We start from the raw sequence: 23699 nt of genomic DNA, 5'->3' as shown, positions 1-23699 counted from the left end.
AAAGATTGATTGAGTGGGGGAAAACAAACTAACCCTTCATCTCTGGACACTGAAGAACTGGATGGCTGATTATTTTTGTTTCGTTTGCAGATGCCTTGGCCATCTGGACAGATAGACATACATGCTTTAATTTTAAAAGCAGGTGACACTGCTGACAGTTCCGGAGACCCTGGAAGATTCACAAGTCTAAAAGCAAAAGCCTGGTTTGAAGCTTTTCCACCAGTTTCTATGCTGCAGCATTAAAAAACTGTGACTTCTCTGTTCTCTCTTCTTCCTCTGGTCTTCATAACCTTTTCTTTATGATCATGAGGGCTTGCTTCCTTCTGAAAGAGAGTAAGGCACTCACAGTTGCTTAGCCTTGAGAACAAAGGTGGTACAGGTACGTTCAGAGCTACACTTTCAGTGTAATTTGCACAGGTAACAGCGACGCCCATACAGGTTATCATTTTGAGAAAACATACAGAAATAACAAACATCTTTGCATTTACTTTTTCTCTTGTTTTGCAGTCCTTATCCTGGAACAGTTCTTAAACTGGCTGTTATTCCATACCTGGTGAAAAAAAGATTGATTTTAGAGTAGTGAAATATGTTGCCTTGACAGTTCTCATGCGCTCCCTTTCTCTAACAAAACTGAATGAAGCTGAGATAAGGTTGTAACACAAAAATTTTTTTTTAACTTCAGATTTGTACTGGTTTTAATGCAACACTGATAAGCCTACTGAGCTTGTGGCTGTCAAAGATCCTTTTTCTGTCTTTATTTTTTTTTTATTCTTATGAAAGAAGATTTCTTATGTGTGGACAAAACCTTGATTCTTGACCCAGATTAGGTTCTCACTTTTTCAAATACCTGAAAGCAAGTAATGAATTAAGTACTGGGAAAACCGTAGGGATTTCATTAAGCTGGTCCTCCAGTATTTTAGCATACAGCCTATTGTTAGTGAATAATTGCATAGGGTTCCTAAAATCTGAGGGATATAGTCAGAGGATGAGAATTGATCCAAAACACCCTGAGTTGAAATTTCATCTCTGACTCACAATAAATAATGAGCAACTTGCTTTACCTCCCATTAAACTAGGGATAGTAGTTCTTACAGACGGTGTCTGTGAAACAGTTAATACAGTGAAAAATCCATTTAAAGACAAGGCATGAAATACTCAAGGTAAGATGAAATACTAAGTAGTAGGCATTTTGAAAGATGGAGCATACGGGGTAAACAAGTTTGAGGTATCTCCATAATAAAGTGATTCCTAATTCATGTGCCTCTGGCACATCCAGCCCTGCTCCGTAGGAGTGTGACTGGGTGTCTTTGTAAGGCAGAGTGATTAATGAGTGGCCATGAGAACGATTCTCTTAATGCTGTAAATTATTTATAGTCCTACACAATTGATTGGCCCCAAAATATCCTGGTTTTGTACAAACAGCTTCATTAATATCTAGACCTGACTCTAAATAATGCAGTGCATGCAACATTTGTACAAAGTGGTGCTGCACGTATTTCTGCTCTGTCTTGTGAGAGTCTGATTCTGACAACCTGTCCTGCCTTTAACTGTTAGGTGTTATTTTTAGGAATGTGTTTTACATTACAAGGGGAGCAGCCAAGAACGATGGTGCTGCAGATGCAGCTCAGGTAACCTGCACCTGCTTGGGTGAGTCTGGTCCCTTCTTCAGGGCCTTCTGCGTGCTCAGCTTTGCCCTGCTTCTGCTGGCTGGCAGTCTCGCAGGGTTTGGGGCTGGAAACCCAGAGCAAGGAGGGTCTTGCAGCCTGGGTGCAGTGCGAAGGGCTGTGACCCCCGCCTCAGACAGCTCTCAGGAGGATGAAGGGGTGTCAGGAACAGACCCGGTATCTTCTGGATGCTGACAAACCTCCTGTCAGACAGGAAAACTACGTGTGCTTTTCTCTGCCAGGAAGACCCTTCATGGGTGATATCTTCTTTCTCCTTGTGTATTTAATATCTTCTCGGAGGCAGGATTACACAGTGATTGAATCACGGATGAAAGGCCAGCAATTTCTGTGTGATAGTTCAAATTCTCGATTGGTAAACTTGAGGGAAGAGCCTTATAATATCCCTGCTACAAGCAGGGAGGTGCTAAGATGGCAGCTCCCTGCAGAGCTGGGAAGGACCCGAAGGGGAACCCTCCTGGAAATTGTTCAGCATTAGGCTGGGAAGACAGATGCCAACTACTTTATGGTTACTCTCAAAATGATCTACCTAATAAACTGGTGTGTTTAGATATCCCCAGTGAAACCAGACTACCTTGAGGAGGAAGGGAAAAAAGTACTTGGCTGGCCTGATGGCTCCTGAGCGTAACTCCCAGCTGCGGAGGACAGCTGCACTGCTGCTGAGACCAAGTCACTGCTGTGATTTCTCATCTACCAGGAGGATGCATTGCTTCCAAACCCAGTGTTGAGCAGGGATGTGAAGGTGGTTCATTGATCTGTAAAGTGAGCAGAGGTGGAGGAGACTGTGCTCGTGGTCAGCAAAGTCTTAGCTCTCTGTGAAATGTCTCCGTGTTGACAGAGCTGTTCTTTTTGGCCTCTGATACAGCAGCCTGGAAAGTGGCACTCTTTTCATGACATTATGACTGCATTTCTGTCAGGATGAGGAGTCTTCTCATTTCCCTACACACACACACACACTTTACTATTCTCTCTCTTATTTTAGGGCTCCTTTCGTTTGTTTTTGGCTGGATGGTAGGAACACTTAAGGCCAGGGTTTATGTTCAGCTGGTGAAGCACCAGTGTTAGGGAAAGGGGAATGGTATGGCTAGCTGGAATGAAGCACTGCACATCGCCCAGTCATTGATCAAACCTAGAAGGAGGATGTTTAAAACAGCTGCTCTTTTATTAATAAAGCCATTGATGAGGAACAGATTTCTTTCCCTTCTCCCCAGGGTGTCAGGTCATTCCTATGTGTGCAGTGCAATGAGGCTCAGAGTCAAAGTGCTATTGTAAACCCTCATGTTCTGATCATTATCTTGTTGATTCAAACTAACCTTCCTTTGCTAAATAAGTATTGAGACTGGCCCTTCATGTGTTATTTTTCTTTAACGGCATTAATTGGATTAAAATAATTGTCATGCGTGAAGGATGCATGTTAGAGCACAGAGGGCACACGGAAGCCTCAACTGTGGGCACCATGGTTACTGGTGACATCACTTGGGCTGTTAACGGTAATGATTTGTGTGCAGCGCTGAAGCCTGAATGAAGATGGCCTAAACTAAACCCAGTGGTTTGCTGATGCAGTCCCATTGCCATGGAAACAGATGTTGCAGTTTAAAGTTACACGTATTCATAGTGTGGTGCACATGGTGTAAACAAAAACATGGTCCTGTGGTGTCCACAACTTCTGAAAAGGCAGGAAGGGTGTTACTGGAGAGAGTCCAAAATCCCATTGCAGTTGGGCTCGGTTTCCCACTAAGGTGGTGCCAATTTAACTGTGTGCAGTCAGATCTAGTAAGCCTTGCCTTTGAGTAACGAGAACAAAACTCACAAGTCCCTTACTGTCCTCTAGCAGTTTTGTTGTTGAAGGACTGTCAGTCTGACTTGACATGGATTGTTTCTGATTTGTACCTTACAAAGCGCAGGCTCAGAAGCACTATTAAAACCTATCCCTGGGGTAACTTTCCTAGCTTCTTCTTACCTTTAATATTGTCTTTCCAATATAACCATTAAGACTGGGCTCAACTCCTGCAGAACAGGAGTAGAGAAGCTTCCCTGTCTTGTTTGAGGACTGTTTTGCTGTATTTTGGTAGAGGTCCCTACTCACGCCCAATGAAGGCTGACACATCACGGTTAGGATGCTGACATGAGGCTTGAAAGATCTGGGTAGTAGGCATAGCCCTGCCACCAGCTCTGCGGTGCTCTCTTGTTGACTCCATCATCATTAATGTGAGAGGACTTGGCCATTCTGGCCGTGGCACAAAAGCCTCGGACAGCAAGAAGTTGTGTGTGTGCTGTTCTACTTCAGCACTCTACTGCGTTAATAACAGTAAGGGTGATTTTTATTTTTAATTTAATTCATGTAACTTCCTGTTTGCTCTTAGAACATGATATGCACTGATAAAATTATGTTGGTTTTGATCTGATCAGAAGTTCTTCTTGTCTTCTGTAGGAGTGGAATGGTACCATCTTCTCTGCTCCCTTCTTTCACACTGAGAAAAGCTTTTTGCTCAGGTATCACCCTGATTATGGTGATATTATGTTAACTGAGTGTTTCGGGTCTTTGACACACACATTTTGTAAAGGAAAAAAACAACAAAAACCAGCTTGGGAAGAGTGACTCTACTTTGCTTTTAGTGTAAACCTGCATTTTATTTTCGTAGTCAAAAGACCTGATTTTTGATCAGTAAGTACTGACCATGAGTCGTGCCTGGTCTATCACATGTCTGTATCAGCAGGCAGAAAGTTGTCAGTGGTGAAAGCAGATTGCTCGTAATGAATTAGATGTCAGTTCAAATGCTCAGAAAGAAGTGGTTAACAGAACACAGAGCTGAGTCATACCGCAGCAAGAGACAGCTGAAGATAGAACGGAGACACCCATGTGCATGCACATTGTCACCCTACATGTTAGCCATGTACAGAAATCCTGTGCTGGGAAAATATGTTAAGAATAAACCACGCATTCGTTTCAGGACCTTTTGGTATTTTCCAGTATCTCTATCGCTGGCTTTCTGGGTTTAGGTGCTGTTTAATTCTGGCTTGCAGCAGCTATGGCTGAAACTGCACATCTGTTGTCGTGCTGGTTTATTTGTGGTGTTTGAATGCCAGTATCACCACAATAAACCCAGATCCATGGCTGAGGCTAACAGGCTGCATTGCTTATAACCTCTCCCAGCATTTCTGTAAAAGACCATCATGTGCAACGCACCAGTCGCAGTCTAACTTGTACCTTCTTAGTACATGCAGCTTCTGCTCTTGCACAGTGCCTGCGGGTAGGAGATGATGATGGCTTGTAGGCAGCTGCCTCGAGCACATCAAGGAAGGCGGTTAGTCATGGGAAGAAGGCAGCATTTTGGAAAATCAATTAGCAGAGTGAAATCTCTGTCAGTCAAAATAATGTCCAACTGGAGATTGTTGGGAATATTTTTCCCTTACTATATGGAAGAGATTGAAGATTGGTTTACTCCTCTCCCAGCCTAAATTTTGTTACTCAGCCCTTTATATCTTAGGTACCTTTGTACTTCCTTTCTAAAACTGCACAGAAAAAAATCAAAAAATAGGTTTGATTATTGAAATCAGGTCTTAAAAGCTATCTAATGATGGCTGGAGTCATCCATCCCAAGCAGCTACAGGCATTTTTGTTGTCTGGTGGATTGCGTGAGGCAAATTTAGGTTTTCTCTTGTTCCCAAAGGATAGTGTGCTCCTGGGGACTTAATTGGCATTTGTGGTAGCCTTAGCATCCAAAACAATAAAATAATAGTAATTGGCCATAGACAGTGTTTTCTCAGTCTCCCTTGCCACAACAGTATGAGCAAGTATGTTAGCAGGATCCTCTGGGGATATTTGCTGTCATGTTCTTGTTCGGTGGTTACATAGATGCCTTTGCTGTCATTGTTAACTGAAACCGTCAACCAGCTGTAAACTTCTTCTATCCCTATCTGTGTCTAAATGGGATAAAAAAATCCCAAAACTTCAGTGTTATTTTAATGGATTCTCCCTGAAGAATTTGTCTGGACTATCAAAATACCCTGTTGCCAAATGGGAGCTGGAGGAGAAAAAACAAAAAATCTTCTGGTTATTGTTTCCAGACAGTGATTTGTGTCTTCACTATTCATGGATAATAGGTCTGCCAAGCATAGTGCTGTCAGTCTTCGTAATTCGAATAATTTCAAATCAAAACTCTCACAGGTCATCAAAGTACTGGTCATCACTTGTACTGTGTAAATACATTGCTGTAATGCCCCAAGAAACTTCATCGTGATGCTAAAACATGTCAACCCTTGGTAATCACTATCTAACTTATTTAGATTGAGGAGTTGTACTGTAAACAATAATCAGGGGTAAACAAGGTAAGATTATAGCCATAATCTATTTTTAAAAGCTAGAACAATGCCTGGATTGACTACTATCACTGTGCAACCTACCCTGTCTTTACTGTTCTCTGCAGTACCATGGCAGGGCTCAAAGTAGTAAGTTACAATTTAAAAAAAACCCAACAAACCACTTTAGGAGAAACTAAACCCCTGAGCTATCTGCAGCGCTGCTGAGGGCTTTGCAGAGATTCTCTGTCTGCACCTGAGCCCACGTGCAGCCTGAGCTTTACACCAGGGCTGCAACACAAGGAGAAGGGCTCCGTTGGTTTAGGGTCATAATCTTCTCAGTGTTGTTCTGAGCCACACTGCGTTGGTTGGTGGGGTTGCTTTTTCTTCTAATTCACCAAAAGCAAAACGCTACAAGGCAAGTTTACTTTCCACAGCCTGACTTCTGTATATCTCCAGCTGATACATTAAGACATACCTTAGCTGTTTTATCCAGCATTATGCGTTCTTGTTCTGTGAACGCTCTTCCTCCAGCTGTAGTGAGGCTCCTCGAGTTGTTGGGGTTTCTATTCCCATGAACCATAGTTCCTTTACTGAGCTGTACCCCACTAGAAAAACATACAAGTTGCATTTAGTCACCTGGTCCCACTCGGCTGTGCCAGGTGAAGTTTGCTGGATGAAGGCTTTGCAAGATGTGCTCCCTGTTGTTAGCTGGTAGTGAGGCCCGTTTCTGACTGGGAAAGGGGATGGAAGATCTGAGAACTGATCAGCCTGTCTTTGTTAGTGGAAGGCTTTGTTTACAGCCGTTTGTCTCCTGTTGTGAAGGGCAGATGATAAATGGGGTTAGGCTAGCCCGATGTTTAGATGACATTCATGGGAATTATTAATCTGTGATTGTTATGGTGAGGTCATGTGCTGTGTCCCATGCTATGCTGCTGTGCCAAGAGATTTATTTTAATAGAAGCCTTTAAGTAACTGGCATTCTTGCTAATCATGGTGCATCTGCTTCTCTAGGTTCCCTGTTATGAGTAATTTAATGCTATTACTTTAGCTAGAAGGGATCTGTGTCACCATCTGTCCTGGAAAGCTATTGATGGGGCTGTGCAGAACATGGAGTGTCATCATCAGAAGAGGGAGACTTCTAAAGAGATGACTGGATTTCCTGTTGTAATACAATATAAGAAGGTTTACTGTGATTACGGCTTAGATAACTTGCATATAAAGGCTTTTAGCTAGTCTTTCATTTTGTTGAGGACCATTCCTTGGATATTTAAGATAGTAGCAAGTAGTAATAACACAGGTAATCTGCTAAAGTCTCTACTTCTCATAGGAGTGTGGTTCTATGAGGCTGAAACCTTCAAGACTGACCCTAAAATGCCTGCACATCTGCCACCCCCAGCAGACAGATACACTTTGGAGAGGGCTTGCCAGACAGTTTTCAAGCCAAATGCTTCCCTAATCAATGGTTATTTTTTAATTGTTGTTTACAGACCACTTCCTTATAACAAGCCCTCTCTGTGCTGTAGCTGAGTCACAATAGACATGAAGAGGCTTTATGGTTGAAAAGCAAATTGCTCTTCACTTCCATAAGTGGTGTACTTTCACAGTGCCACTTACGCGTAGAGTATCATCCTGGTCTCTCAAGTGCATGTGGCTGATGTCTTTATTTTAATTGTCTGAGAAACCTATCTTCTCTTTGTGTTCATGACTGGTTAGTTATTGTACTGTTCACCTTCTAACCTGACTTTTTCGGTTCTTCCTGACCTCGCTGTGGATTGTTGCCTTCTTGGCAAGCTAACTGGTAAGTATGAGAGCACACAGGGCTGGGAAGCAGCTTTGTGTGGCTTTATCATGTGGAGTTTTTCTTTGATTGTACTGTCCTTCCCAGCAATAAGTTATGTTGTGCTTTGAGTATAAATTGGCCTCACTCAAAAGTCCTGGCTCAGAAAATAGTTTGGGATATAAACTTTGCAGTTCTGATTTTTTTTTTTTTTTTTTTTTACTTTTTGTCATGCAGAGGTACAGCTCTTGTTTCACATTGATCTGAAAATGTTCTTGCTATCCCTTGTCATATCTTATGTAGATAAATGACAAGCAAGAGGAATGTGTAGGGCCAAAATTTGCTTAAGGCTTGTAACCAGGTGAAAGAGGCTGTGGGCTGGAGTTGGTCAACTGGAAAGGCTGAAGGGCGAAGCATGCCCTCTTCTCAGAATAGGGTTGTGTAGAAGTGAATAAAAGAACCAGAAATCAGAAGTGGGATGTGAACTGACGTCCACAAAGAGTCTCAGTTAATTTGGGTTTTTCCCTTCTTTCTGCCCTCGCAGTGTTGGGACCATAACACCGTGCCACCTGACACATCTCCCCTGATCAGACAGCTCTGTCTGAGAAGCTGAGTGTTAGTTAGCATTACCAGGTCGTGTGGAAAAGCTGCTTGTGGAAGTATTCATGTAAAGCAAAAATTGGCCGATCTTGCAGGTTCACCAGGGTTCTAGCTGTAAGATGAAAACCAGGCAGCTCATCTTTATGCAGAGAGATTTTTGTCAAAACTGGCTAAATGGGGGAAAGTGGAGAATGTTAGTGTTAGCTGTATGTATCTGGGCTATCACAGCTGCTGGGCTTCAAACTAGAAACGTTTGAGCAGAGGTCCTCCTGAGCCTGGATCAGGCCCCATAGTTATGAAGGAATTGGTGTTTGGTTTTGTGAACTGCTTCAGATATAAACCATTTCTTCTTGTGTTAGGAAAAAAAAAAAAAAAAAAGAAGATAGATTCCTCAATTGAAACCTGTGCAGAAACTAAGGATGTTTCATCCCCAAAGATCGATAATACTGATGAGGGCATGGGTCAGAAGATTTCTGTTTGGGGGCTGAGGGCAGAGGCTTGAATCTTTCTCTCCGAGAGAAGTTGCAGTTCAGGAGACCATCGGAACCTGGCTTTGCTTTGAATGCTTGTCTTTAGCCTTCTCAGATGGATCAAGTTGAGGAGAAACCTCCTGCTTTGATCTATCAGGAAACACAACAGAAGAAATCAGGGTTTTGGGAACTGTATTAAGCAAGGGTGACATCGTATTGCTGAGTGGGGTGCTGGGGGCCTTGAATAAAAGGAAACACACATTGCAGGAGAGCTCCCTGGGTATCGCTGATGTCTGATGGGAGCTGAGGTCAGAATCGGCAGCACAGGCTCTTGAACCTTCAGACTTATGGTTATGGAAGCAGCTGGTCCCTTGCGTGGCGCTCTGAAGAGCTTCAAAAGGTGGAGAGCTATAAGAGGAAGGCAAGGCATAAGGCATACCTCAGTCGTAGCTCTGAATGGAAGAGTATGAAATTGCATTCTGAGAAAGAAAGCCTCCAGGGTGTGTTTATCCATTTTCATATCAACCACGGCTATTAAAACAAAATAAATCTTCAATGCTTTGGTTTTCTAATTCAGTACAAGTGTTTGTAAATCTGGAGACCTAGTTCTGTGTACGTCTGGGCTTGGCACAGTCCTAGGAGATGCTGAGTCCACTTGGTGCTGTGGATTTCTTTTGAAGTTGAAAAACTCCTAAATATGTTTTGATCCCCAGTGAGGACTTGCAGAGCTGATTGGAATTGCTGGTAACTGTGCAGTCTAGAATGGAGCTTTAAATGCAGCTGATGTACAATTCTACACGCGATAACTTGGCATGAAGAGAACCCATCTTTCGTCTGCTTATGATTTCCACGTGCTTCTGCTATATAATAAAAGTGTAGATCTCCGTAATTTGTATCAACTGTTCAGAGCAGATGCTGTGCCATTATTCTGTCTGACACATTCGCTATGCCTGCTGGGTTACTGCCTTTTCTGAGACCTTTGAATTAACCAGATTTTTGGGTCATCAAGATTATTTAATGTTATTGTCATAAATGTTTGTACAGAACTTGGTCAGTGCTTATATAAGAATGGAAAGACAGTAATTTGTTTTAAGAGGATGTGTGTTTTAATGAACTGCCAGCTAAATGTTAGAAATAAACTGTAAAAAAAAAAAAAAAGTGCTTTTCTTTTGCAGGACTATTGCAGTTTGTGGGGTGGGAAAAAAATGACTATTTGGAATGTCAGTTATTTAGATTTGTCAGTTACAGCTGTTTAAATATAAAATTGCTTGAGAATTATTTAAAAACAGGGCTATTTACTTCTAAATACTTCTGTATTGACTTGTCATCCTGTCCTCAAAAGATGACAAGCTGATCTCTTGCATCTTATTAATCATTTTCTGTTAAACCATGTTATCCTTTGAATTGTTTGTATGCCAGAAATGAGCTGTTATTGTGTTATATTTCACAGTTGATCTTGTAAAAAATTCCTTTTTTTTTTTTCTTAATTTTCAAAGTTCTGTGCTCTCAAACACAAACAAGAAACTCAAAATACTGACAATATGAATCTGTTGTTTGGAGATGATGAAGGTTATACATCATCCAATATGCTGAAATGTGTTAGAAATTAATAAATATTTGGTTTGCCTCTAGGTCTTCTTAGAAGCACTGAAATTAGTATTTTTTATTGAAGGAATTTTTGCCAGGTTTCTCAATGAGGAACAATACTACAAATAAGCCAAAATATGGAGGCTGCCAGGGGGTGCTGTGTGCATTCTGGCAAACTTGGGTTGTTTCTTCTAAATATCTTAATTAGCGAAGTATAGTCTCCAAGCTGTTCTTGGAGAATTGCTGCTATGCCAGACCACAAGCAACAAGCCCCCAAATCCTGTGGTTTTAGGTCATAAAATAGCCTTTAGTACTGTGATGTTGCGCCGAGTGTGTGTATGATTCTTCATGCTGATACACCACCACAAGAATGTGCCAAGTCGGACAAACTCCCCTTCGCTGTGTCATCTGCTGATGCAAAAGATTTTTGTGCTGTTAGGTGGCTCGCAGCTGGAGCTGAGGTTTAGGGCACTCTCAGCAAGGGCGATGTGTAACCTGTTACAGGAACGGGAATGGATGTGTCATTAGGTTTCCATTCAAACTGTCTCTTAATGTCCAAATCCAGATTTTTACAGAGTCCGTTATAAATGAAATCTCTGTTCCTGTGCTGGCCAGATGAGTCTCTAAATCCTTCCTTTCTAATCTCTCATTTTGGTAATCTTACTGCCAGGGTGCTGCTACAGTTCTGTCTGTACGAAGCTCTGCTCAAAAGGAGTCCTAGAAACCATTCCCAGTGTGCTTTGAGACCTTGGTATGTACAATGCACTGGAATGATTATCTGCAATATATTTTCCCTTTCAGAAAAAAAGCAGAGAGGAGACATGCGGGGAAGGCAGCGGAGTAGAGATCCTGGAGAACAGACCGTACATGGATGGACCGGGAGGCAACGGGCAGTATACTCACAAAGTGTACCACATTGGTATGCACATACCCAGCTGGTTTCGGTCAATATTGCCCAAGGCAGCTCTGCGAGTCGAAGAGGAATCATGGAATGCATATCCTTATACCAGAACAAGGTAAAACGTAGCAAAATGTCCAGAGCTGTTTCCCTATTCTAGAGAAAGCATTTGATGATGTCACTTTGTGTAGCAGTGACATCTCTTCCATCTCCAATAATATCCGTTTGAGAAACTGGGCTCAAGTCCTGCAGTTATCTCAGGAGCACAAGTGTTGTCTGGACTGACTGCGTATGTCCTTGAGAATTTGTGCCTGCTTTCTCTAAACTGTGAGCTGTTTTGTCTGTCAAAGTGTGGGAAATCTTGAATGTTTTTTATTGAGTCTATTTTAGTTCTGCTTAGCATTGCAGGTATCTGCTGGCTCAGTGAAGTTATAAATGTGCATGGTAATGGGACATTTGTCATGTTGAACACCCTGAAGTAAGACAGGATTCATTTGTTCTAAGGGGGAAAAGTGTGGGGAGAGAAAAACCTTAATAAATAAATAAATTTGGTGCTTCTTTTCTGGGAATTGTCTTACTGTCGTTTAGCTAGAAAATAACAAACCTACATCCTGTGGTCTTCACCCTGAGGAGGGAAGAGAGCCAGAGGTTCTGTGGAACCCTCTGGGACCTCCTTGTTTCAGCTGATTTTGTCTGGGAAGACTCCAGATACCCTGGAGTAAAGAGCCTTTATGGTAGTTACTCTGGTTTAGAGCATTTGCTTTTTTCCCAGGTTTACAAGTCTGATATTGCTGTCATCGTAATAAAAAGGCTTCAATGGATGTTTTGATTTTTATCAAAAATCTAGAAAAGTTTCATAGTTCTGTTTTAGCTGGTCTCTACAAGTAACATTAGTCTGGGGAAAGGTGGGGAGTCAGCATCTGTGTATGGGAATTGCTCGTGCCTAAATATTATGGAGCTGTCTGACTTTCAAGTGATTGAAGTCCACTTCCAGTCTGTTTTTATTTATCCTCTTGAAATGCCTGTGAGTCAATCAGTTGGCCAGGAAACCTGGTGCTGCCCAGAACTAGTCTGTATTTTATTCTGCCGTAGATTCCAGGCAAGACTCTGCTTTTCTCCTGGTAGAGGTGCATTTCCAGGGTGTCCTTGTAGTTAGTATCTGTGTCATAACATAAGTGATTAGTAGAGTGGGCCCGAAAGTTATCTCCTTGCTGAAAACTGCTCCTTTAAATACAGCCTGTCCTGATAATAGTATCCTGGATGAGACATTGTCAAATTAAGTTGCAGGCTTTTGTCAGTGTCTCTACAAAGTGAGAGGACTTGGTGGTCCCCTCGGGCTTTCTACTTGCTTGTTGCCAGCTGGGAGGTTGTTTTTTGGTCAGTGTGGGTGCCCAGTCCCCAGTCACTGCCTGGGGTGTGTTGGTATCTTCTGACCTGTAATCCGTGTAACACCTCATGGGGAGAACACCCCTTTGCTGTGGGCTCGGGGTTTTACTAAACCAGAGCTATTCCAGTGAAGCCATATGTCCAAGGTGAGCTCCTGTCTTAAGAAGTTATTAAAGAAAATCTCTTTAATCTGTACAGTTGGTATTTTAAGCATATCTGAAGTAAAACATGAGTGAAGACTGGCTTGGATTTGAGGCTGATTTTAAACATCTTAGGAAAGCATTTTCTTCCCTTGTCAAGCTGAGCAGGATTTACTCTAAGCTGCATTGTTCTCGCCTTCAGGTATACGTGTCCTTTTGTGGAGAAGTTCTCTATTGATATTGAGACGTACTACAAAACTGATCCAGGAGAGCATGTCAACGTGTTCAACCTTTCTCCTACAGAAAAAAGACAAACCATTCTAGGTGAATAGCTTTTTTATAAAATTTATTTATTTCTTCTTTTATTCTGCTTTTTTTTTGCTCAGTATGTCCCATCTGCCTGTCCATCCCCCCCAACCACACACCTGCCCCCCTGTTGGTGTCAGGCTGCTGTGTAGGGTTACATCAAGTAGAGTGAGGACACCCGAGTTCTTTTCTAGGCTTGATGTAAATCACATGGAAATAATTTGAATCCCGTGTCTGTAAATTGAAGCTGATGCTTTCCTGTCTTACTGCTGGGTGCAGCTCCTGAGGGGAGTAAAACATCTGATGATTTTAGGGGTAGTAAGTAGAAATAACCATAGAAGAGGAAAATACTGCTGTATAATTGCACAGCTCCTTTGCGTATATGAAAATTGTTCCTGTCTGCGCTTCTGAAACATGAAGGTGTATTTCATTTTTGCTGCCTCTCCTTTTAGTCCTGCCCTCGTGCAGGTTAACGCTTAAGTTTCACAGCTCTCTTTGGAAGGTCCGGTTAATGAGCCTTATATATATAAGGATTTAATGAGAACAAGGCAAAAGGGAACATCTTTAAAAAGGCAGAGAATGTCAAGTGTCGTAGCGATTCCTGTCTTGCAGTCCATCCGGGTCTGTGCCCATGGCATTTTCTGGAGACCCAGCTGCGTGGCAGGAGTGCTGGCAGTTACAGCCCCACGGGACTGAAGCATCCCTCGCTCTGAAGCTGTTGGGACTGGAGAAGTGTTGAGCTCGGGCTGGCTTCTGGCAGCCCGTGCTGCGCTGGCCACAGCGGGACCTCAGAGAAAGGACGTTTGGTGGTTGCTCTGGCTCCTTGAGCACTGTTGACATGCAGGACATGGCAGTAACCCCCTGCAATTTTACTTGAGTGTTATGTGGCTTAAACTTCTTTTGGTTTGAATTTGAGTTTGACTGTCCTCATTCCTAAGCCTGTCTGGTCTGGCTTTCAGTACTGAGCAAATCGGCTTAAGTTGCTGCCTCATTGAGAAGTGTCAGAAGAGCTGTCATTTCTTAGGAAGTGTGATCTTGCCCCTCAATCCAAACTTCAGATGCTTCTGCTGAGGTCTGGGATGGGGGTTGCAGATCTTTAAAATATGTTCATTCACTCTGCTCCCGTTGCAGTTTTCACTGCTCCGTTCTTGAAGTGTTAATTAAGACCTAAGTTAAACCTTCTTTCCATAGTACATCTGGTCTACCAGTAGCACATGAGGAGTTACCGTAACCTCACTTGAGGGACTCCAAAGATAAGCTGTTCAGTGGGTCGTGTCTTTTCCATAACAGTGCTAAGAAAGGGCAGGTGCATTTAACTGTCTCAGATGAGACAAGGCTGTAGCCCAGAGTGGTATTAGAAAAGCTGAAGGCTGAAACGTGCAAAAGATCTTTTTTTGGAGCTGGAAAGACGGAGTGTGCAGATCTGCCAGAGTGCTGTGGATCTGCAGTCAACTGTGGGCAAAAACATCTATTTGGAGCAAAGCCTCTGTTTGCTGGAACTGTGCGTACTAGTTCCTCTGGCAGAGATGATCACTGCCCAGCAGCAATGTGTAAACAATTTAAATATCAGTTGTTTAACTGTAAGTAAAAAGAAATTAAATTGCTGTAATGCTTCTGGTACTTATGAAAACAGAAATAACTCCTGAAAAATGGTATTTTCTTCTTTTGTTCAGGAAAAGGAAATGTCTCACTGTTTCTATTCTCTTTCTATAGATCCTATTGATATTGTTAAAGATCCTATCCCTCCACATGAATACAAAGCTGAGGAGGATCCAAAGCTGTATAAATCAGTGAAGACTAAAAGAGGCCCTCTCTCAGAAGACTGGATTCAAGAGTACAAGAACAACCCTGGGAAATACCCCATCATGTGTGCATATAAACTGTGTAAAGTCGAGTTCAGATACTGGGGGATGCAGTCGAAAATTGAGCGATTTATCCACGATGTTGGTGAGCATTTATAGTTTTGCAAAGTTCACTGTCAAGTCCTTAATATTGTTTCTGAATTGAAACACAAAGGTGAGGTATGTGCAATTTATCATAACCCAAGACATGTCTGTGGAAGTGATTCTCATATCTGATTACTCTTTTGCAGAGCTGTGGGTCAGTTCAGAAAAAAATTGTGTTATTCTGTCCCTTATAATCATGGCATGTATGAATCCAAACCACATGTAGCCACTGAAATGGTTTCATGTTCTGTGTAGGCAGTATCTTCCATTCTCTTTTTTTTAAGATAAGGATTTGCCTATTAAACTTTGCCAAATTGTTTTCAAAAACTGCCAGTTTTCTTTATTGTCAGCAAAATCCTGAAGGGCTGCTCAGAGAAAGAGGCTTCATTTCTGAGTCCTAAGTGCTTCCAGAAAACCACTCCCTGGAGTGTCCCTAGTTTCTACCTGCCTTGTGACTGGGCTGGTGGGTCTCTGTGTGGCCATACATCTCTGTCCCCACGGCTGCAGTGTTCAGGGCTCCCCACCCCACTGTGCTATGACCCACCATGGGTCAGTGACAGCTCTCAGTTGTGAGTAAACGTGCTGCTTTGATTGATGCATCATCCTTAGATCAATGCTTTTAAGGAGGTATTGTTTGTGTCCCAGAAGTAACTAAGTGGAGATAGGGCAGGTGGTAGCTGCTCTGGCAGTAATTTGTTCTTTGCAGAAAATCTGTAACACAACTGATACAGTTTCTGAGCCTTGCCACAAGAGAGGGGATCTATGGCCAGGTTTGGAAAACCTAAAGAATGTTTTAAAGAAGCATTCCCATCTCAAAAAAAGTGCAGAGCTATGGCTGTTCTCTGGCAAAGGCCAAAGAAAGGCTGTGTAAAGGATGCCACCTGCTTTCTGTATGCAATAAATCCTCCCACATGACCTCTACGTCTGTCCTTTCTATATGCAAGGCTTCTTTGAAGTGCCTGTTGCTAGTGTAAGTCATTTTATAACTCTCTTCAATCATAGCGTGCTCCTGAGTGCTAATGTGGAAAACAGTAACAGAGCAGTGGAGAATAGTGTGCGTCGCTCTCTCAATAGTCACAGGTTGCTTTCTCAGAGCTCCTCTGGTTTTACTTCACCCACAGATGGAAGTTTTTACCTGTTACAGACTGTATTACAAGTGGCTCTCTGCAATGAACTCCCTTGGCGTTTCAGTGACATGGGTTAATTTAGTGTATGCTACAAAACATGGGGGCAGAATAACAACTCCATTGTGTCTGTTAACTGGAAGAGTCACATGCTTCATTTTCATTTGTTCAGAGGTGTTTGGCATAGATTAAACTGTGGTCCCTTAGAAACGTTTCTTTTGTATTTCATGAAAGATTGCCTGCCGTTTTCCTCTTGATTGAGGCTTCGCAGAGAGTGGAGCCAGCTCATTGTCCGCCTTTCAAAAGCCTTTCCACTCTTTTAAACTGATGGCAAATAGTGTTTTTCAAAGTGGTTAAGATGCATAAAAATCAAGAAAGTCTTTAAGGCAAGACAAAGTTGAGTGAGTCAACAGTGAAAGCAAAAGCTTTGGGTATCCAGAGAAGATGTGTAGCCTTCCCCTGCAATGGAAGCCATTCCTGAGTGGGAAAAGTGCCATAGCACGTGTGCCACAGACTGCGAGGTGTGAGGATGTTTAGGTTGGAAAGATGTGGGCCACAACATGACTGACCAGGCTTATATGCTGATCCTAGTTTTGGAGTTTCAACTGATGACCAAAAGCAGCTGGAGGCATTGATGCACTGTGTACCTGGTGGCGGACCAGGCTCTCAAACTCCAGAGATGTTCTTGTGAGCCAGCCCCTCCTTGGCATTTTTCTCTTGGATCCTCTGTTCCCAGCTCCTGTAAATTTGTTTCTTGGGAAACCAAGAGTGGAATCCAAACTCGGCCCAAGGGGGGGAGTAGTACTTAGTGGTGCAAACTAAAATTAGAGAATGGGTTGAAAGAAGAACACATCTGAGTTAAGTGATGGATGGATTGTGAGATGTAGAAAGGCTACTGACCATGAAGGGAGTAACTCTGGGGGATGGTGTTGAAACGTTCTCAGTCTTACCGAGTGCAGCAGCCATTTTTTCTGATGACTAATTGGACAGTTACTCAGTGCTTTGACAGCCTGAGACACCGACTAAAATTGTGGGCTATTAGTCTACTTGGCTGTAATATTTGTATGCTTTTTTACTCCTTTTCCATAGAATTTAAGTTTAATTGGACTGGCACTGCATAATGTTCTGCTCCCACTTGCTTCCTGATGGTGTATGTGGGCTATGATCCTTTCCCTGTCAAACAAGTGTGTTAACTGTGTATGGGTTATTGATTATATACTACGGCAAAGTGTGTTCCCATCCCAGTAATGGAAGCTTAGTCTAAGTCATTGCATCTTAGACTAAATTCACCCAAATTGTTGCACAATGAAGTGGAAGTGGTTTTAGAAAGCTCTTTCGCAGAACTTTTGCTTCGCTGAAGCACTCAGATAAGAAAGTTCATCCGAAAGGCTACTGCCCGTTGGGGCCTGCAGGTACAGTTCTGTCTTTCCAAGGGTAGGCAGGCTGCAGTTAGCACGACTGGATGTGACCACAGGCTTTTCTGAGCAAGGGAGGGTAGGGAAGCAAGCAGATATAACTGCAGGTTGCCTTTGATCAGATACATTCAGACAACCAGAACTGTACTGACAAGGTTATGGGATCTTTTGTGACTATCAAGGAAAGAGTGTTACACAGGAAAAACCAGGCATCCTTTATCTGCTGCCAGGAAACTGTAAGAGTGCCTTATAAAATGCTTTGGGATGTTGTCACTGGGTACATAGTCGATGGGTATCTGAACAGTTACTTTATATGGATAGTTGAGGGGTTTAGGGCAGGATTTAGGGGTAGGTTTATTTTGACTTGTTTTGGGTTTTTTTGCATCGAGTTTTTGTTACATGTACTATTTTTACTTCGTGTTGAAAAACAAACCGATAACTATAGACAAAACCTTTTTAAATTCAGCTAGTGTCCTCTCTGTTCTGGCTTGTCTCATGGTCATTTACACTTCCTTTTGTCAGACTGTTGAACACCACAATCCGCAGGCAAATCATTTACAAATCAGCACCTCATGGATTCAACCAGTGTCTTGAGTTGTTGAGGTGGTGAGTTGAAAGGCAAGTGATTTAAATGTTTGCACCCTGCTAGACTCTTCACAGATGATCTTTCTGCACAACGCAGTGGGAAATGTTATAATTAAATCAACACAACAATGACGGGTACTTCTGAACTCAGTCTGCATGTGTACATTTGTGCATGTGTGGTTTCCTTGTTGTTTTTTTTTTAATCCAGAGCGTTACGTGCTCTAGAGAAATAATAGTCTTGTTAACTACTGATATTACTGAAATCAGCTGGTACCTGCATCCGTATAAAAAACCTGTTCTCATTATTTCTGATTGACTTTAGTGCATGCCTTGCCTGCTGAGGCTGTGGGGTTACCTTCTGATTCTGGAAAAGAAGGCTCTGATGAGTGTGATGCATGCTGCGTGGAGGGAGAAAACCTACTCTCAAGTCCTCCCTAATTCTCTCATACCACTCGCTTCTCTCTTCACACCAGAGACACTTCTTTGTGAGACCATCTCCTGCCCGGCAGTTCTTCCAGACTGCTGGCTTGCTTTGCCCTGTGGCTGAGAAGGGACCACGCACCCACAGCAGGCGATGGCAGGGGGGATGGAGGAGCATTTTATTGCCCAGAGCCTCACCTCCACCGGGCTTGTTTTGCATTCTGTCCAGCCTGGATGGAATAAGGTGACCGGTGGGATGCTCTATCTGACCTGTCTTCCCTGGCCAGTCCCCACCGGGGGCAGCCGGCTGTGAGGCATGGCTTGAAAGCCCAGTGTGTGGGATTGAGTGCAGGACAGGGACTTCTTGGGCTGAGCAGGAGACTTTTGCACCTCCCCTTCTGCCAGATAGAAAAAAGAAAGCAAACTGGACCACAGATGCCTTCAGCACTGTCCTGATCGGCATCTCTGATCTGTTAAAACCAGAATTCTTCCCAATTACACTCTGTTTCCTGAGCTTGATCTGTCTCCTCCTTTTCACTTTTCAAATAATAAGCTTGGTTTCCTCTAGCATTTTGATTAAAAAATGCTTTAAGACTTGATTATTTTTTTTCTGTTGCACAGGGAGGGAAACAGGGTCTCGACAGGTGAGGTCAGTCATTTCTTGCTGGGTCTTGAATCAATATAGCTCTGCGGGGGCACTCAGTGTGTCATAGAATCACAGTATAGTTTGGGTTGGAAGGGACCTAAAAGATCATCTAGTCCCAACCCCTTGCCCTGGGCAGGGCCACCTTCCACTAGCCCAGGTTGCCCAAAGCCCCGTCCAACCTGGCCTGGAACCCTGCCAGGGAGGGGGCAGCCACAGCTTCTCTGGGCGACCTGTGCCAGGGCCTCACCCCCCTCACAGGGAAGGATTTCTTCCTTATATCTAATCTAAATCTCCCCTCTGTCAGTTTAAAACCATCACCCCTCATCCTATCCCTACACCCCCCAATAAAGAGTCCCTCCCCCCTTTCAGCCCTGGGAGGCCGCTCTAAGGTCTCCCTGGAGCCTTCTCTTCTCCAGCTGAACCCCCCAACTCTCCCAGCCTGTCCTCACAGGGGGGTCCAGCCCCCCGAGCATCTCCGTGGCCTCCTCTGGCCCCGCTCGGGCAGGTCCGTGTCCTTCTGCTGTTGGTGCCCCCACAGCTGGACCCAGGGGGGTCTCACAAGAGCAGAGTAGAGGGGGAGAATCCCCTCCCTTGACCTGTTGGCCACATTTCTCTTGATGTTGCCCGGGACACTGTTGGCTTTCTGGGCTGTGAGCACACATTGCTGTCCTGTGGGTCTCTGCTGCCTACTGGAAGGCTTTAGCATGGTAGGCTGAAGATCAGTTCAGTGATATACTTACTGCTGTGCACTAAGGGACTGATAAAGTTTTCCATCCCTAGCCATGATTTTTATTTTTCAGTTTCTTTTGTACCTGGACAGTCTCATACTCTTCCAGGCTTTTTCCGTGCGTTTAAGGAAGACAAATGCAGCATCACTGATATATCCCAGGTGAAGGCCAGAGGCTAGGAAATCATCTCAGTGTTTTTGACTTCATAACTAATCTGGAGTGATAGAGGCACAACAGCCATGAAGCCCTGTAATGCCATCCTATTTTCAAAAGAATAAGGCTTTAAGGAAGGGTGATTTGGGAAGTCTAATCAAAGCGACGTGAGCAGTGCAGATGGGGGGGTCTGTGGGCTTGGAGGAAGCAACACAGGCGATTTTTATGATCTAAGAGGTGAAGTGAAAGGCAGCAGAGGGGAACTTCAGGAGACTTTTTTTTTTTTTTTTTTTTACCCCCAAGTGGTTTTCGTGTTCCCTATGATGTTAGTTCATTAAAACACAGATATGCAGTCAGTGGCATCTGTGCCTTTACACAGAGAATTTCTGAGGAGTTGGTGCATTGATCCATCGAGGCTGGATCCAGGAGCATGTGCAGAGGCAGCTGAGCCCTGTGAGGGAGGAAGCGTTGGGATGAGAGCGAGTGTGCTGATTGCTTCTGGGTCTGATCACAGTCTGTTTTCAAGGTGTTTCAAGCAAGGTAGAAGTGGACATTCTGGATGTGGAAGTCCAAAGGATGGTTGTGGCATTGGGGACTGAGTTATAGCAAGGGAAATGTTTTCTTGGCTTTTAGTGTGGATGTGATGGGAGTTTAATCTTTGGTTTTGAGCTCGACTGATTGTCAGTTATAATGGGAGGTGAAGAGGCTAAAACATTTTCTATTAGTTCTGCAAAAAAGTAATCTGGTGGGGGAAATAACTCTGAATCTTGACTAAGGTTGAACAGAATTAAGTTGCTGAGGCCCCTTGTTCTGCCCCTGGAAGGTCACAGTCTGCTGGCTCAAACTTGCCTCTCCTACATGGAGCTCCCTTCTGAAAGTCAGGCAGAGAAATGCATAAAATATTGATAGATTTAATCTTACTGTGCAAATGAAGCTCAGGTTGAGCTGGTCGATTGCATTAGCTGTTGGTCTCAGTGGCTATTTCCTCCTGATAGGTTGACTTGTGATGGCTGGTGGCATTAAGAACTTACCAAAGAGCAGAGCAGACAATAAAGTGCCCAGACCTGGAAAGAAAGAAACATATAAAAATAAGATTTTTGTATGTTTAAAAAAAAAAGAAAAGAAAAAGTCATTTCTGAAAGCAAAAGGAATATTTAAGCTGAACATCATAGAAACTGTTGCAGTAGTGAGATCTAAGATTTTCTGTACAACAGTGAAGTACATGTTGTTGGAAACACCTTAGAAACTCTGCGCGTGGTGGGACCATCCAGCTTTGGCTTTGCTCCTGGAAATGGAGGGTGGTTTACAACAGCTGTCGTTCCTCTTGGTGGTGCTTAGAGAGCTCGATCTGCAGCTCCCCAAACCTAAATGATTTTAATGTAACCTGTTGGTTGCTCTCTACCTTGTAGTAGCAATGGTAGTGCTGTGGGCTGTGGTCTTCAGTAGAGTGAGAGGATGGCTACCCTGCCTGCCAGCTTTTTCACACAGTATGTTTCTGCTCCAGGCTTAGCAATGGAGGATTGTGGATCTATAATACCACTGACAACAGATCCCACTGCTTCTTTTGGCATGCCCTTCAAACCATCTCTGCCTCAGTTTCCCAGAAATTAAAATGGGGAATGATATTTTAATTATTATTTTTTTTTTCAGAAGGGCTCCTGTGGATTAGTTTGTAAGTATTTATAGAAGCTTTTAATTACTTACCATTACTACTTACCACAGTAATACTTACCATTACTACTGTGTGCTCTCATTGGTAATAAATAGCAGTTTGGATCTTTGACCAGTCGTGAGCTCTTTAAGCAATAATACTGGTTGAAAATTCTGAGTGACTATACTGTTTTAAAAGTCTTTGTGGTACGATGATGTTAGCCAACAAGTTTAAGTCTCAGAGGAAAGTTTCTCTTGCCTGGTCAGGAGAAATGTGTGTTTATATTGAGACAGCTCTTTCTTTCAGATATGTGATATACTGAAATATTTTAAATTGGCTTTACCCACTTCATTTTTCTCATGCAGCAGAAGACAGATGGTATCTGCAAAATAAAGCATCTTTACTCCCTCCCTTACTTCGCTTTCCATCCCATTATCTCAGCAGCTCGTATTTGTGATGTTGTTTATCATCACATAGAAACCAGGTGCAGAAACCAGGTTTCCAAGGAAAGGAGAGGTCTTAACTGATGTGGGATGTTTCTGTCATGTAACAATTGTGGTGGGCTATGTAATGTTCATCAAAGAACCACTTGAAACTCTCCTGGATAAAAAAAAAAAATAAAAATCATGGGTTCATGTTGTTGATGTTGACTTTTTCCTTTTTTTTTTTTTTTTCTCCTTCTGGGAACATACTTCACTTTGAAGGTTGGATCCAAATGTTACAATTTCCCAGCATTTCATGGGAGTTGCAGTTGTGGTCTGTGCGTGGCTCCTCCTTTGGTGGAGCAGGCAGTCACAGAACAGAGTCCTCCATCTAGAATTAGGAAATCCCTTCCCAAGTTAAAAGCAGTCTCAGAGGGCTGGCTCATTTTTCAGTGTGTGGTTGGTTAGCAAGAATTGAAGAGATAAAGTACCTGAAGTGACCAATTCACCATCCTGACGCTTGCTAGATGAAGGTCCTTTACTGCAGCTTATAGATTGTGGTTTTAATGCTGCTGTAATATCCTTGCCACAGTGTCTTGAGGTTTTGGGGAAGGGAACACATTGATTCCTGCAGTTTGTAGCACTGGTGACAGGCATTCTGGCTTTGCAGGCTTGCGGAAGGTCATGGTCCGTGCCCATCGGCAGGCTTGGTGCTGGCAGGACGAATGGTATGGGCTCACCATTGAGGATATCCGGCAGCTGGAGAAGGAGGCACAGTTGATGCTGGCTCAGAAGATGGCCCAGTTCTGTGGTGAAAATGATACTGAGCAGCACGGAGTCAAAGACACTCCTGGTGAGAAGGATGTTGAAGCCAACACAGTTTCTCCTGTTGACGCAGAGGACGTTGCTGGTAACAGCGAAACAGCCTCTGGGAGATCACTCACGAAGCAGTGGTCTACTTCTTCCAAGTCCTCACGATCTTCAAAGAGAGGAGGTAAGATGCTGCTGCTGACTTGCTCTTCTGAACTTCATGGAGGTTGGGCTTTTGGGAGGTAAGACCATGTCTCCTTGTGGATGGCACCTTTGGGACAATGCATATTTTTCCTGTGAGTCCTTTTAACTCAAAGGCCTTCTCTGCTGGTATTGCAGGCTCAGTCTTCCCAGGTGACCTGTTTCTAGCCATCCCATAACTGTGACCCAGTGGCACACGGCAGAATTCTTGCCAATCTCAAAAGCAGAGGAACTATGAACAAACAGCAGAAGAGCAGGCAGCAGCTGGCTAGCAGCGTTGGGTCTCAGAAGAAGACACACCGTAGTGCACAGAGAGTTAGTCCTTGTTACCCAAGAGCTGCTGGTGGCTTTATAAGTCCTGGTCCTTCAGTGGTGTTCCCTTTCTGGATGTCTGCTTGTCCGCTGTGTCACAAAAGTGGCCTGGCTGTGGGTCGCTGTTAACTGCCTCTT

The 23699-nt window shown here is 43.4% G+C and overlaps 1 protein-coding gene across 7 annotated transcripts in view; it reads left to right on the top strand.

The window, feature by feature from the left end:
• PITPNM2 (phosphatidylinositol transfer protein membrane associated 2) overlaps positions 1–23699 on the top strand; it is a 141618-nt gene that overhangs the window by 75039 nt on the left and 42880 nt on the right. For all 7 annotated transcript variants that reach the window (XM_074921469.1, XM_074921468.1, XM_074921467.1 and 4 more), the window contains 4 exons: positions 11220–11434; positions 13045–13166; positions 14862–15095; positions 22909–23232. In XM_074921469.1, coding sequence (XP_074777570.1) covers positions 11220–11434; positions 13045–13166; positions 14862–15095; positions 22909–23232 — 895 coding nt within the window. The remainder of the gene's footprint in view (positions 1–11219; positions 11435–13044; positions 13167–14861; positions 15096–22908; positions 23233–23699) is intronic.

Source organism: Athene noctua, chromosome 17 (assembly GCF_965140245.1).
Source record: "Athene noctua chromosome 17, bAthNoc1.hap1.1, whole genome shotgun sequence".
Classification (NCBI taxonomy): Eukaryota; Metazoa; Chordata; class Aves; order Strigiformes; family Strigidae; genus Athene; species Athene noctua.
Note: the sequence above shows the minus strand (reverse complement) of the source record. Positions and strands in the feature narration are given on the sequence as shown.